This window comes from Ranitomeya imitator, chromosome 3, assembly GCF_032444005.1.
Source record: "Ranitomeya imitator isolate aRanImi1 chromosome 3, aRanImi1.pri, whole genome shotgun sequence".
Classification (NCBI taxonomy): Eukaryota; Metazoa; Chordata; class Amphibia; order Anura; family Dendrobatidae; genus Ranitomeya; species Ranitomeya imitator.
In genome coordinates, this window is record NC_091284.1 from 14,014,452 (window position 1) to 14,030,981 (window position 16,530).

General features: G+C 45.5%; 1 protein-coding gene across 5 annotated transcripts in view; it reads right to left on the minus strand.

The window, feature by feature from the left end:
* LOC138672487 (uncharacterized) overlaps positions 1-16,530 on the minus strand; it is a 210,263-nt gene that overhangs the window by 169,494 nt on the left and 24,239 nt on the right. For all 5 annotated transcript variants that reach the window (XM_069760508.1, XM_069760509.1, XM_069760507.1 and 2 more), the window contains exon 2: positions 4,847-5,176. In XM_069760508.1, the coding sequence (XP_069616609.1) occupies positions 4,847-5,176 (330 nt within the window). The remainder of the gene's footprint in view (positions 1-4,846; positions 5,177-16,530) is intronic.

The following is a 16,530-nucleotide window of genomic DNA, read 5'->3' on the forward strand; positions in this document are numbered from 1 at the left end:
ACAGAACGGGGACGCAGGATGGGAGCAGCACATGACAGAACGGGGGCGCAGGATGGCAGCAGCACATGACATAATGGGGGCGCAGGATGGCAGCAGCACATGACAGAATGGGGGCGCAGGAGGGAAGCAGCACATGACAGAACGGGGGCGCAGGATGGGAGCAGCACATGACAAGATGGGGGCGCTGGATGGGAGCAGCACATGACAGGATGGGGACGCAGGATGGGTGCAGCACACGACAGGATGGGGACGCAGGATGGAGCAGCACATACCAGGATGGAGACCATATACCAATATAAATGCTCGCCACCCGGGCGTAGAACGGGTTCAATAGCTAGTGTATATATATGTGTATAGTAACATACATAGTAACATAGTTAGTAAGGCCGAAAAAAGACATTTGTCCATCCAGTTCAGCCTATATTCCATCATAATAAATCCCCAGATCTACGTCCTTTTACAGAACCTAATAATTGTATAATACAATATTGTTCTGCTCCAGGAAGACATCCAGGCCTCTCTTGAACCCCTCGACTGAGTTCGCCATCACCACCTCCTCAGGCAAGCAATTCCAGATTCTCACTGCCCTAACAGTAAAGAATCCTCTTCTATGTTGGTGGAAAAACCTTCTCTCCTCCAGACGCAAAGAATGCCCCCTTGTGCCCGTCACCTTCCTTGGTATAAACAGATCCTCAGCGAGATATTTGTATTGTCCCCTTATATACTTATACATGGTTATTAGATCACCCCTCAGTCGTCTCTTTTCTAGACTAAATAATCCTAATTTCGCTAATCTATCTGGGTATTGTAGTTCTCCCATCCCCTTTATTAATTTTGTTGCCCTCCTTTGTACTCTCTCTAGTTCCATTATATCCTTCCTGAGCACCGGTGCCCAAAACTGGACACAGTACTCCATGTGCGGTCTAACTAGGGATTTGTACAGAGGCAGTATAATGCTCTCATCATGTGTATCCAGACCTCTTTTAATGCACCCCATGATCCTGTTTGCCTTGGCAGCTGCTGCCTGGCACTGGCTGCTCCAGGTAAGTTTATCATTAACTAGGATCCCCAAGTCCTTCTCCCTGTCAGATTTACCCAGTGGTTTCCCGTTCAGTGTGTAATGGTGATATTGATTCCTTCTTCCCATGTGTATAACCTTACATTTATCATTGTTAAACCTCATCTGCCACCTTTCAGCCCAAGTTTCCAACTTATCCAGATCCATCTGTAGCAGAATACTATCTTCTCTTGTATTAACTGCTTTACATAGTTTTGTATCATCTGCAAATATCGATATTTTACTGTGTAAACCTTCTACCAGATCATTAATGAATATGTTGAAGAGAACAGGTCCCAATACTGACCCCTGCGGTACCCCACTGGTCACAGCGACCCAGTTAGAGACTATACCATTTATAACTACCCTCTGCTTTCTATCACTAAGCCAGTTACTAACCCATTTACACACATTTTCCCCCAGACCAAGCATTCTCATTTTGTGTACCAACCTCTTGTGCGGCACGGTATCAAACGCTTTGGGAAAATCGAGATATACCACGTCCAATGACTCACCGTGGTCCAGCCTATAGCTTACCTCTTCATAAAAACTGATTAGATTGGTTTGACAGGAGCGATTTCTCATAAACCCATGCTGATATGGAGTTAAACAGTTATTCTCATTGAGATAATCCAGAATAACATCCCTCATATATATATATGTATATATATATATGTATATCACCGGCTAGATGACCATGCCCCACAGGGACTATAGCAATAAATGATAGGTTTTTACCTTTTAAAGGTCACCGGAGATATGGGGACTAAACCGGAATCCAGGCAAGCGCGTCCATCCCGACGCGCATTTCGGACCTCGAAATCCCGACTGAGTTGGGAGTTAGTTTTTAGTTTTTGGTCCAGGAAGCAAGCTAACAACAGCTCGGCAAAGCTGTGCTCATGCATCTGGATATATGGAAGCCCTTTCTTCTCCATTTCACATGTCCAGCAACAAGCTGAAATTATCTAAACGACCTGTAAGTGTTTTCTTTTCAATGTTAATCCTATTTTTTTTGTAATCTGCAATGTACACATGATTTTGTCTTCTTTATAATATCCTTATACTTTGTAAACAATGCCTGTCTTTTTATGGAGTAAAATATATAATTCACTAGCTGTTTCTCTCTGCTCTATGGACGAACTGTCCCTTCCTCTGAAGTGAATTACACTACTGATTTGGGTTGACTCCGGACCCATTAACCTTTGGTGGAATCGGAGCTGGTGGCTGCATACTTTGTTCTGTGCGATTTGGAATCTTTGTAGCAACGGCGGCGATGATAATTATTGTTCCCGCCTGTGTGGGAGTAGTTATATTGCCCTCGCTGCAGTGTGCCCAATAGCCAGTACATAGCAGGCAGCCTTTCTGGTGACTAATTACCCTAGATGCAGTACCTCATCTGACCTGAGGGTAAGGGAGGTGACACAGACCTGCAAGTTCCAAACCAGAACTGGGAAGAGGGATATAGATAAATCCCCTTCAGAAGGAACCAGGGGCAACCAAACAACCCCGGTTCATGACAAATTGGTGTGAGTAGTGGGGATGATAAAGATATCCTCCCCAGGATCCCTGACATATTGTTGGGATCCGTGACATCTTGTTGGCAGCACGGTGTGAACCTTGACAGCATGCGAATACAGGGAGGAGCTGTGAATATATAGTATATACAGAGCATTTGACTACAGAGAGGAGCTGTGGATATATAGTATATACAGGGCGTGTGACTATAGAGATGAGTTGTGGATATATAGTATATACAGAGCGTGTGACTACACAGGAGCTGTGGATATATAGTATATACAGAGCGTGTGACTACAGAGGGGAGCTGTGGATATATAGTATATATAGAGCGTGTAACTACAGAGAGGAGCTGTGTATATTTAGTATATACAGAGTGTGTGACTATAGAGAGGGGCTGTGGATATATAGTATATACAAAGCGTGTGACTACAGAGAGGAGCTGTGGATATATAGTATATACAGAGCATGTGACTATAGAGAAGAGCTATGTATATATAGTATATACAGAGCGTGTGACTATAGAGAGGAGCTGTGGATATATAGTATATACAAAGTGTGTGACTATAGAGAGGAGTTGTGGATATATAGTATATACAAAGTGTGTGACTATAGAGGAGCTGTGGATATATAGTATATACAGAGCATGTGATTACAGAGAGGAGCTGTGGATATATAGCATATACAGAGTGTGACTACAGAGAGGAGCTTTGGATATATAGTATATACAGAGCGTGTGACTAGAGAGGAGCTGTGGATATATATAGTATATACAGAGCATGTGACTATAGAGAGGAGCTGTGGATATATAGTATATACAGAGCGTGTGACTACAGAGAGGAGCTTTGGATATATAGTATATACAGAGCGTGTGACTAGAGAGGAGCTGTGGATATATATAGTATATACAGAGCATGTGACTATAGAGAGGAGCTGTGGATATATAGTATATACAGAGCGTGTGACTACAGAGAGGAGCTTTGGATATATAGTATATACAGAGCGTGTGACTAGAGAGGAGCTGTGGATATATAGTATATACAGAGCATGTGACTATAGAGAGGAGCTGTGGATATATAGTATATACAGAGTGTGTGACTATAGAGAGGAGCTGTGGATATATAGTATATACAGAGCATGTGACTATAGAGAGGAGCTGTGGATATATAGTATATACAGAGTGTGTGACTATAGAGAGGAGCTGTGGATATATAGTATATACAGAGCATGTGACTATAGAGAGGAGCTGTGGATATATAGTATATACAGAACATGTGACTATAGAGAGGATCTGTGGATCTATGGTTTTTGGACTTTGTACTAGAGAGAGTAAAACTAGGAGAGTCACTTGCAGATAACAGATTAATTAACAGCACAATGCCAATCAGCGACTTATAAGATGAGCAGTATATTGCCATGGATTATAAGTGGCGTGGACTTGTGTGACAGAGATGTAATATAACCACTTAGCATTAGTGTGTCCTCTCTCTGGAATATGCAGCTCATTTCTTCATGGTTTTAAGGTTGAAGGTGTTGAATATTAATTATTGATTATTGACTTATTATTACACTCAATTCTGTACTGAGCCTCGTGGAAGGTTTGGTTGACATTACATGTGTAATTTCTGTATATTTAGCTCAGAGTAAAAATTAACACTATATAGAGAGAACACGTGCTCTATGAGACATATATCCACGACTCACAGGAGAGAGGGGCTGTCACTTGGGGGGTTCTTCTTCGCTCTGCAGACTTCACACATGGTACACAGACTTCAGAGTAGATGCACAGCTGGTATGTGAGTTAGCCATGTGCTTTTTGATAGCTTCTACCATGCTCCATGACAGAGACAGATGCCATTTACCATTCAGAATCTCAGGAAAGATGGGGAACAAACTTTGATATGGACAATTTCTTAGTAACTATTTCACCTATTTTATGTTTTGCTGCAATGATGCTTTTTGGTGGACAATCCAATAAACCACTACATTTTTTATGAGAAATATCATGACATTTTCTTTAGAGTATCACATCTGGTAAAGAGTCCTGAATAAATAAATATACGAAATAACTATTTTTAACAGAAAGTAGACATAAGTCTCTTGAGATCTGTAACATACTGTAGTTATCCAGAGGAAAAGCAAAAAACTTATTAGGGAAATGCTAATTTCCCCATCTTTGGAAGCAAATTCCTTCCTGACTCCACCTACAGCAAATACTGTATATACAAGTTCCCTGTAGAGCGCGAGCTCTGTGGTCTCTTCAGCGGCTCTTACCTAGTACAGTGACGGGTAACGTGGTCAGTGAGCTTCCATTATCCCCATAATACACCACCTTATACACACAGGAGTCGTCCTTCCCGGCGTTTCTCAGGCTCCAGCACCCGGTGCTCATGTTATAGAGGAGTCTGGGCTGGTAGCGATTATAGTGCCACTTATTATCACACCACAGCTCCAGTAGTTGGGTCTCATGTCTTCCGCATATTCTGTACAGCTCCAGGACACCATCTGCATGTGGACATTTCATGCTGCAGTCAGTGATGTCTGATCCTCTCTGCACATAGACTTCTCCTGGTGAGAGTTGTACTGCGGCCAGGATAACGAGACCTGTGTAGACACAAGAGGATGATCGGTTTGTGAGAATTATCTGTAGAGAAGAGACGCTGGTAGCCGATTTCCCTTCATCTTGGCACAGATCAGCGATCTGCCTCCACCTTCCCCAATTCTTTCACCTGTGCTCACTGTTACCAACAGGGAACTCAGAAGAGATAAATGGCGGCCACAATGGGTGATACAGAAGAGATAAATGGCGGCCACAATGGGCGATAGATACAGAAGAGATAAATGGCGGCCACAATGGGCGATAGATACAGAAGAGATAAATGGCGGCCACAATGGGCGATGCAGAAGAGATAAATGGCGGCCACAATGGGCGATACAGAAGAGATAAATGGCGGCCACAATGGACGATACAGAAGAGATAAATGGCGGCCACAATGGACGATACAGAAGAGATAAATGGCGGCCACAATAAGTGATACAGAAGAGATAAATGGCGACCACAATGGGCGATACAGAAGAGATAAATGGCGGCCACAATGGGCGATACAGAAGAGATAAATGGCGGCCACAATGGGCGATACAGAAGAGATAAATGGCGGCCACAATGGGCGATACAGAAGAGATAAATGGCGGCCACAATGGGCGATGCAGAAGAGATAAATGGCGGCCACAATGGGCGATGCAGAAGAGATAAATGGCGGCCACAATGGGCGATATAGAAGAGATAAATGGCGGCCACAATGGGCGATGCAGAAGAGATAAATGGCGGCCACAATGGGCGATGCAGAAGAGATAAATGGCGGCCACAATGGGCGATATAGAAGATATAAATGGCGGCCACAATGGGCGATGCAGAAGAGATAAATGGCGGCCACAATGGGCGATGCAGAAGAGATAAATGGCGGCCACAATGGGCGATGCAGAAGAGATAAATGGCGGCCACAATGGGCGATGCAGAAGAGATAAATGGCGGCCACAATGGGCGATGCAGAAGAGATAAATGGCGGCCACAATGGGCGATATAGAAGAGATAAATGGCGGCCACAATGGGCGATGCAGAAGAGATAAATGGCGGCCACAATGGGCGATGCAGAAGAGATAAATGGCGGCCACAATGGGCGATGCAGAAGAGATAAATGGCGGCCACAATGGGCGATACAGAAGAGATAAATGGCGGCCACAATGGGCGATGCAGAAGAGATAAATGGCGGCCACAATGGGCGATATAGAAGATATAAATGGCGGCCACAATGGGCGATGCAGAAGAGATAAATGGCGGCCACAATGGGCGATGCAGAAGAGATAAATGGCGGCCACAATGGGCGATGCAGAAGAGATAAATGGCGGCCACAATGGGCGATGCAGAAGAGATAAATGGCGGCCACAATGGGCGATGCAGAAGAGATAAATGGCGGCCACAATGGGCGATATAGAAGAGATAAATGGCGACCACAATGGGCGATGCAGAAGAGATAAATGGCGACCACAATGGGCGATACAGAAGAGATAAATGGCGCCCACAATGGGCGATGCAGAAGAGATAAATGGCGGCCACAATGTACATGATGGCGATCTCCCGCACACCGGGGGATGTATGCCAGCGATTGCCTCAGGTGGCCGCTGATTCTGACAGCTGACACCCGGCTCTGAATCCCAGGAGTGGTGTGATCACAGCATTTAGAGAGCAGGCAAAAGGAAGAAAACCCCTCTGCCCTTGGATCGGAGACCCCGCAACGCAATTGTGGGGTCCTGATCATTGCCCTCCACGTCATCATGACGACATCCGGGTCACCAAATACTAGGAAGTTAGATAATGTGCAGGGCACTAACTTGTGTCTGCAGCACTGACAGGTTACAAATGATAACAATGCTCCTGCATTACTACGCTTTATAACTGTGATCAGACTGCAGAAAGTGAAAGTTCCATAGTGGTACTAAGTAAAAAAAAAATTGTATATACTGTATATATATATAGAGAGAGAGAGAGAGAGAGAGAGAGAGAGAGAGATCCATAAATAAATATGAACACCGTAAAAAAAAATAAAAAACGAGGCAAAAAATGATTTCTGTATCCTTGTACTGCCTAACGAAAAGTGGAATAAAATGCAATAAAAAAGACAAATGTAAATAAAAATGGTACCACTGAAAATGTCATCTTGTCCTGCAAAAATGAAGCTGCCATACGGCGTCATCAGCACAAAAATAAAAAAAAATTATAGCTTTCAGAATATGGTGATGCTAACACTAGTTTTCGCAATAAAAAGCGTCTTTTAGTGTGTGACAGCTGTCAAACATAAAAACCTGATATAAATGCGGTATCGCTGTAATCACACTGACCCAAAGAATTAAGTCATCTTAGGCTATGTGCACACACTGCAGATTTTGCTGCGGATCCACAGCGTTTCCTCAGCTGCAGATCCGCAGCAGTTTCCTATGAGTTTACAGTACAATGTAAACCTATGGGAAACAAAACCCGCAGTGCACATGCTGCGGAAAAAAATGTGCGGAAACGCAGCAGTTTACAATCCGCAGCATGTCAATTGTTTTTGCGGATTCCGCAGCGGTTTTACACCTGCTCCAATAGAAAACAGCAGGTGTAAACCCGCAGCGGAAACCACAATAGAAACCGCGATAAATCCGCCATATATCCGCAGCGGTTTTGCACTGCGGATTTATCAAATCCGCTGCGGAAAAATCCGCAGTGGACCAGAATACGTGTGCACAAACCCTAAAAGTTCTGGCCTGGAGGCGGAGTTAGTTAGTCTGAGGGAGAGAGTGAGAGAAGAGGAGAGAAGTCAAGGAGAACCTGGCTGTAACCAAGCTCACCCTAGAGCTGAGCACTAAAAACCGGAGTCCGTGGTTGCGCAGGTACTGAAGTCCCCGCAGCTAAACCCGGAGGGCAGGAGACTGCAGGTCTCCTGGCCCCATCTAACACCCAGTAGCACAGCAGAGCCCGGAGCCGCCACGAAGGAACGACACCTGTAATAGGCTCTAGCGGCCTGCCATACAGGTAATGTTTTATTTTAACTGTCAGACAGTGAGAGGGACTTGAGCAGAGCTTAAAGCAGTAAGGACGTAACAGGACAGTGCAGTAAGAAGACCTCCGAACCCACCTGGCTAGGTGGAACCTAAATTGCTTCCAGGCTGCCTGGATCTCCATGTAGAAAACTACAGCCCTTGTGTCCTCCAGTCATTTCTCGCACTCTCAGTCCTGCACCCCAATGTCCACGATCCCTTAGAACAGTACTGGTAGCCCTGGGGCTCCGCTCCACCTGTGGGGAGCAGAACCATCCCAGCTGCGTCACCATCGGCCCCAGCGGTCCCCTAAAGCAGAATCGGCCATCCATTGCCGAATACCACAGGTGGTATCACGTTAAATTCCCTATAAGCTTTCCCTCATTATTTTATTGCATGCCTAGGGCCACGGGCCGGGGAGACTGCTGCCTTATACTTCAGGATCTGCCTATGGTGGGGTGCTGCCTTATGCTTCAGGATCTGCCTATAGGGGTGCAGCCTTATACTTCAGGGTCTGCCTATGGGGGGTGCTGCCTTATACTTCAGGATCTGCCTATAGGGGTGCTGCCTTATACTTCAGGGTCTGCCTATGGGGGGTGCTGCCTTATACTTCAGGATCTGCCTATATCGGCTGCCTTATACTTCAGGATCTGCCTATATGGGTGCTGCCTTATACTTCAGGATCTGCCTATGGTGCGGTGCTGCCTTATGCTTCAGGATCTGCCTATAGGGGTGCAGCCTTATACTTCAGGGTCTGCCTATGGGGGGTGCTGCCTTATACTTCAGGATCTGCCTATAGGGGTGCTGCCTTATACTTCAGGGTCTGCCTATGGGGGGTGCTGCCTTATACTTCAGGATCTGCCTATAGGGGTGCTGCCTTATACTTCAGGGTCTGCCTATGGGGGGTGCTGCCTTATACTTCAGGATCTGCCTATATGGGTGCAGCCTTATACTTCAGGGTCTGCCTATGGGGGGTGCTGCCTTATACTTCAGGATCTGCCTATATCGGCTGCCTTATACTTCAGGATCTGCCTATATGGGTGCTGCCTTATACTTCAGGATCTGCCTATGGTGCGGTGCTGCCTTATGCTTCAGGATCTGCCTATAGGGGTGCAGCCTTATACTTCAGGATCTGCCTATATGGGTGCAGCCTTATACTTCAGGGTCTGCCTATGGGGTTGCTGCCTTATACTTCAGGATCTGCCTATAAGGGGGTTTCATTATACTTCAGGGTCAGATCCTTACTAAACAATTCCTGGAAAAGGGATATCCAATTTCCCTACTGGAACAAGCCAAACAAGAGGTGGGAGCTGCCTCGTGGGAGCCTCTGGTGCATAAAACCAGACAGTAATCCATCAAGCAACAGCATTCAAGATCAAATTTGACAATTGTCATTTATTACTCAATTTCATGCCGGCCATAAAAAGTTCTAATCTATTATTTTGAAACATTGGGCCATTTTGCGGAAAGACAAGGTTATAGGTGAACACCTACCCATTGTCCCCAGATTTGTATTCAGGAAGGCCCAGTCCTTGGGCAACTTGTTGGCTTCAACCCTTAGAAGCCAAAAGGCAAAGGTCAGTATTTCTAAGGATATTGCTCCTGGATTCATTCCATGCGGCACTTGTTTTTGTTGCAGAAACACAATCCATAACAAAACAAAACAAGTTACCTTTACCGACTCTGATGCTTCGATTACTTTTAGTGTCAAAAGCAACAATACCTGCTACACTACAAGGGTTATTTACTTAATTGAATGCCCATGTAAAAAACTGTACGTGGGCCGCACTAAGAGGCGGCCTATACGCATCAAGGAGCACCTTATAAACATTAAGAAAGAGCATATGGGCCATCCCCTTTCACGCAATTTCTCTGAGAAACACAACAAATGTATTAAAGGTGTTCGTTTTATGGGAATTCAAAAAATCCAGCAGAATGCCAGGGGGGAAATCTTATAGATACAATGTCAAGAGCGGAATCTAAATGAATTTTTTCACTAAATTGTTTGGCCCCAAAAGGTCTTAATTTTGGGCTAGAGCTCTATGTGCAGCACCCCAGAGTCCTGGTCGTTGCAGTAATGTTGTTCTTCCACCAGGGGGAGCGGTTACGTCTGATGGCACCAAAGGAGTTCACCCTGCCAGGTATCACAGCCACACACACACACACACACACACACACTTCACATGCCGGTCCACCAGGGGGAGCTAAGGGTTCTATCTATTAAGCAACTCCTCACATAGGGTAAAACTGGGGGTTGGTTAGGAAGTTAGGAGAAGCAGACTGGGCTTTGCCCAAGTAACACCTAGGGAGAGACAGAAACTGACTGGAGGGAGAAGGAGATAGTCAGTCGGAGTCGGAAGGAGAATGTTGTGAATTCCGCTCTTGGGCTCCCCCCGGTGGTTTTAAGTGGAATGGCTGCTCCTTGGATTTAGCAGTCTGCAGCTGCTTCCACTGATTGTATTTCTGCTCGGCTTTTATGCCTGGCTCTTCCCTTCAGCCAGTGCCACTTGTCAATGGTTCCTGGTTGGATTCACATCTCTGCTTGGATTTCCCTGATATCCTGACCAGTTCAGCAAAGATAAGTCCTTGCTTTGCTCATTTCAGTCCACATGTTGTGGACTTAATTGTTCTGTGCATTCTATGTTTTGTCCAGCTTGTCAGTATGGATTAATTCTGTTAGCTGGAAGCTCTGGGAAGCAGATTTACCCTCCACACCTTTAGTCAGGTGTGGAGATTTTTGTAAACTGTGTGGATTTTTTGTAGTTTTTAATACTGACCGCACAGTATCCTGTCCTGTCCTATCTATCTAGCTAGTATGGCCTCCTATGCTAAAATCTGATTTCATTTCTGCATATGTTATTTTCCCCTCCTCTCACCGTCAATATTTGTGGGGGGCTATCTTTCCTTTGGGGATTTTCTCTGAGGCAAGATAGGTTTCCTGTTTCTGTCTTTAGGGGAAGTTAGATCTTAAGCTGTGACGAGGGGTCTAGGGAGTGTCAGGCACCCCCCACGGCTATTTCTAGTTGCGCTGCTAGGTTCAGGGTTTGCGGTCAGTACAGATACCACCTCCTTCAGAGCTCGTCCCATGTTGCTCCTAAACCACCAGTTCATAACAGGTTCCCTCCAGTGGTTGTGGGTGGGAATGCAGTTGTCTCTGAGTCACAGCACTGGCCAGGTGTATCAGCTAATTGCTGTTCTGACTGGGATATTTAAGTGTGCAGGATTCATTAGCCCTTTCCAGTTGTCAATGTTTCTTTGGAAGTATTGGATCTCTGCCTGGCCTCACCTGCTTAGCTGCCAGTTCAGCAAAGATAAGTGTCTGTTTCTTTTTCTGAAGCACACTTGCTGTGTGCTTATTTTCAGTGCTGATCTTTTGTTTCTATTTGTCCAGCTTAGACTGTGTCAGCTGTTTTTCTCAGTCTGGTTGGATTCTCTGGAGTTGCAGTTATACTCTCCACGTCTTTAGTTAGATGGTGGTGTTTTTGTATTTTCTGCTGTGGATATTTTGGAAGGGTTTTATTACTGACCGCACAGAACTCTGTCCTGTCCTTTTCTATTTAGCTAGAAATGGCCTCCTTTGCTAAGCCTGTTTTCTGCCTGCGTGTGTCTTTTCCTCTCCAACTCACAGTCAATATTTGTGGGGGGCTGCCTATCCTTTGGGAGTCTACTCTGAGGCAAGTGTTGTGAATTCTGTGGCAGAATTCACTCCGGTGGTCACAAGCGGTACTGCGGCTTCTGAGCTTCCTCCCTCAGGTGTTCTGGTGAGCTCGTTGGCTGCTTCTCTACTTAACTCCACCTGATGCTTTGATCTAGGCTTCCTGTCAATGTTCCAGTGTTGGACCTGTGCTTCTCTGGATCATTCCTGTGGCCTGTTGCTCTGTATAGCTAAGTGCTTCTTTGCTATTTGTTGCTATTTTTTCTGTCCAGCTTGTCTATTTGTTTTGCTGGAAGCTCTGAGACGCAAAGGGTGTAACGCCGTGCCGTTAGTTCGGCACGGAGGGTCTTTTTGCCCCCTTTGCGTGGTTTTTCTTTAGGGTTTTATGTAGACTGCAAAGTTATCTTTAGTATCCTCGTTCTGTCTAGAATATCGGGCCTCACTTTGCTGGATCTATTTCATCCCTACGTTTTGTCTTTTCATCTTACTCACAGTCATTATATGTGGGGGGCTGCCTTTTCCTTTGGGGTATTTCTCTGAGGCAAGGAAGGCTGATTTTTCTATCTTCAGGCTAGTTAGTTTCTCAGGCTGTGCCGAGTTGCATAGGTAGCGTTAGGCGCAATCCACGGCCGCCTTTAGTTGTGTTTGGAGAGGATCAGGTATTGCAGTCTACAGAGTTCCCACGTCTCATAGCTCGTTCTATTATTTTAGGTTATTGTCAGATCACTGTATGTGCTCTGATCGCTATGTACATTGTGTCACTGAATTGCCTTTCATAACAGTACAGGAAGCCAAAAGTACTAATGATTCTCAATAGAGGGAAAAAAGAACTTCTGAGACCATTTTTTTTTCTCTGCTCTGTGTTCAGTCTTTTTTTTCCCCTAGACATTTGGGTTCTTCAGGACACAGGTGTTACCATGGCATTAGAAGTCTGTCTTCATTTGTGGATCAGCTCTCGGCAAGAGTACAAAAGATTCAAGACCCTATTGATCAGAAATCTATGTTAGAACCAAGAATTCCTATTCCTGATTTGTTTTTTGGAACTAAGTTTCTGAGTTTCAAAAATAATTGTAAGCTATTTCTGGCCTTGAAACCTCGTTCCTCTGGTGATCCAGTTCAACAGGTTTTGATTATTATTTCTTTTTTGCGCGGCGACCCTCAGGACTGGGCATTTTCTCTTGCGCCAGGAGATCCTGCATTAAGTAATATCAATGCGTTTTTCCTGGCGCTCGGATTGCTGTACGATGAGCCTAATTCAGTGGATCAGGCAGAAAAGAATTTGCTGGCTCTTTGTCAGGGTCGGGATGAGATAGAGGTATATTGTCAGAAATTTAGGAAGTGGTCAGTACTCACTCAGTGGAATGAATCTGCGCTGGCAGCTATGTTCAGAAAGGGTCTCTCTGAGGCTCTTAAGGATGTCATGGTGGGATTTCCTATGCCTGCTGGTTTGAATGAGTCTATGTCTTTGGCCATTCAGATTGGTCGACGCTTGCGCGAGCGTAAATCTGTGCACCATTTGGCGGTATTACCTGAGATTAAACCTGAGCCTATGCAGTGCGATAGGACTATGACCAGAGTTGAACGGCAGGAACACAGACGTCAGAGTGGGCTGTGTTTCTACTGTGGTGATTCCACTCATGCTATCTTTGATTGTCCTAAGCGCACTAAGCGGTTCGCTAGGTCTGCCACCATTGGTACGGTACAGTCAAAATTCCTTCTGTCCGTTACCTTGATATGCTCTTTGTCGTCATATTCTGTCATGGCGTTTGTGGATTCAGGCGCTGCCCTGAATTTGATGGACTTGGATTATGCTAAACGTTGTGGGTTTTTCTTGGAGCCCTTGCAGTGTCCTATTCCATTGAGAGGAATTGATGCTACACCTTTGGCCAAGAATAAGCCTCAGTACTGGACCCAGCTGACCATGTGCATGGCTCCTGCACATCAGGAGGTTATTCGCTTTCTGGTGTTGCATAATCTGCATGATGTGGTCGTGTTGGGGTTGCCATGGCTACAAGTCCATAATCCAGTATTAGATTGGAAATCCATGTCTGTGTCCAGCTGGGGTTGTCAGGGGGTACATGGTGATGTTCCATTTCTGTCTATTTCGTCATCCACCCCTTCTGAGGTCCCAGAGTTCTTATCTGATTATCGGGATGTATTTGAGGAGCCCAAGTCCGATGCCCTACCTCCGCATAGGGATTGTGATTGTGCTATCAATTTGATTCCTGGTAGTAAATTCCCAAAAGGTCGACTGTTTAATTTATCTGTGCCTGAACACACCGCTATGCGCAGTTATGTGAAGGAATCCCTGGAGAAGGGACATATTCGCCCATCGTCATCACCACTGGGAGCAGGGTTCTTCTTTGTAGCCAAGAAGGATGGTTCGCTGAGACCATGTATTGATTACCACCTTCTTAACAAGATCACTGTTAAATTTCAGTATCCCTTGCCATTGTTATCTGACTTGTTTGCTCGGATTAAGGGGGCTAGTTGGTTCACTAAGATAGATCTTCGTGGTGCGTATAATCTGGTGAGAATCAGGCAAGGAGATGAATGGAAAACTGCATTTAATACGCCCGAGGGTCATTTTGAGTATCTAGTGATGCCGTTCGGACTTGCCAATGCTCCATCAGTGTTTCAATCCTTTATGCATGACATCTTCCGTGAGTACCTGGATAAATTCCTGATTGTGTACTTGGATGACATTTTGATCTTCTCGGATGATTGGGAGTCTCATGTGAAGCAGGTCAGAACGGTTTTTCAGGTCCTGCGTGCTAATTCTTTATTTGTGAAGGGATCAAAGTGTCTCTTTGGTGTGCAGAAAGTTTCATTTTTGGGGTTCATCTTTTCCCCTTCTACTATCGAGATGGATCCGGTTAAGGTCCAAGCCATCCATGATTGGACTCAGCCGACATCTCTGAAAAGTCTGCAAAAGTTCCTGGGCTTTGCTAATTTTTATCGTCGCTTCATCTGTAATTTTTCTAGCATTGCCAAACCATTGACCGATTTGACCAAGAAGGGTGCTGATTTGGTCAATTGGTCTTCTGCTGCTGTGGAAGCTTTTCAGGAGTTGAAGCGTAGTTTTTGTTCTGCCCCTGTGTTGTGTCAACCAGATGTTTCTCTTCCGTTCCAGGTCGAGGTTGATGCTTCTGAGATTGGAGCAGGGGCGGTTTTGTCACAGAGAGGTTCTGGTTGCTCAGTGATGAAACCATGCGCTTTCTTTTCCAGGAAGTTTTCGCCTGCTGAGCGTAATTATGATGTGGGCAACCGAGAGTTGCTGGCCATGAAGTGGGCATTCGAGGAGTGGCGTCATTGGCTTGAAGGAGCTAAGCATCGCGTAGTGGTATTGACTGATCATAAGAACTTGACTTATCTCGAGTCTGCCAAGCGCTTGAATCCTAGACAAGCCCGTTGGTCGTTGTTTTTTGCCCGTTTTGACTTTGTGATTTCATACCTTCCGGGCTCTAAAAATGTGAAGGCGGATGCTCTCTCTAGGAGTTTTGTGCCCGACTCTTCGGGGTTATCTGAGCCGGCGGGTATTCTCAAGGAAGGAGTCATTATGTCTGCCATCTCCCCTGATTTGCGGCGGGTGCTGCAAAAATTTCAGGCTAATAAACCTGATCGTTGCCCAGCGGAGAAACTGTTCGTCCCTGATAGGTGGACGAATAAAGTTATCTCTGAACTTCATTGTTCGGTGTTGGCTGGTCATCCTGGAATCTTTGGTACCAGAGAGTTAGTGGCTAGATCCTTTTGGTGGCCATCTCTGTCGCGGGATGTGCGTACTTTTGTGCAATCCTGTGGGATTTGTGCTAGGGCTAAGCCCTGCTGTTCTCGTGCCAGTGGGTTGCTTTTGCCCTTGCCGGTCCCAAAGAGGCCTTGGACACATATCTCGATGGATTTTATTTCTGACCTTCCCGTTTCTCAAAAGATGTCAGTCATTTGGGTGGTCTGTGATCGCTTTTCTAAGATGATCCATCTGGTGCCCTTGGCTAAATTGCCTTCCTCCTCTGATTTGGTGCCTTTGTTCTTCCAGCATGTGGTTCGTTTGCATGGCATTCCGGAGAATATTGTTTCTGACAGAAGTTCCCAGTTTGTTTCGAGGTTTTGGCGAGCCTTTTGTGGTAGGATGGGCATTGACCTGTCTTTTTCCTCGGCTTTCCATCCTCAGACTAATGGCCAGACCGAACGAACCAATCAGACCTTGGAAACATATCTGAGATGCTTTGTTTCTGCTGATCAGGATGATTGGGTGTCCTTTTTACCGTTGGCTGAGTTCGCCCTTAATAATCGGGTCAGCTCGGCTACCTTGGTTTCTCCGTTTTTCTGCAATTCTGGGTTCCATCCTCGTTTCTCTTCAGGACAGGTTGAGTCTTCGGACTGTCCTGGTGTGGATACTGTGGTGGACAGGTTGCAGCAGATTTGGACTCAGGTAGTGGACAATTTGACCTTGTCCCAGGAGAAGGCTCAACTTTTCGCTAATCGCAGACGCCGTGTGGGTCCTCGACTTCGTGTTGGGGATCTGGTTTGGTTATCTTCTCGTCATATTCCTATGAAGGTTTCCTCTCCTAAATTTAAGCCTCGTTTTATTGGTCCGTATAGGATTTCTGAGGTTCTTAATCCTGTGTCTTTTCGTCTGACCCTCCCAGACTCTTTTTCCATACATAATGTATTCCATAGGTCGTTGTTGCGGAGATACGTGGCACCTATGGTTCCATCTGTTGAGCCTCCT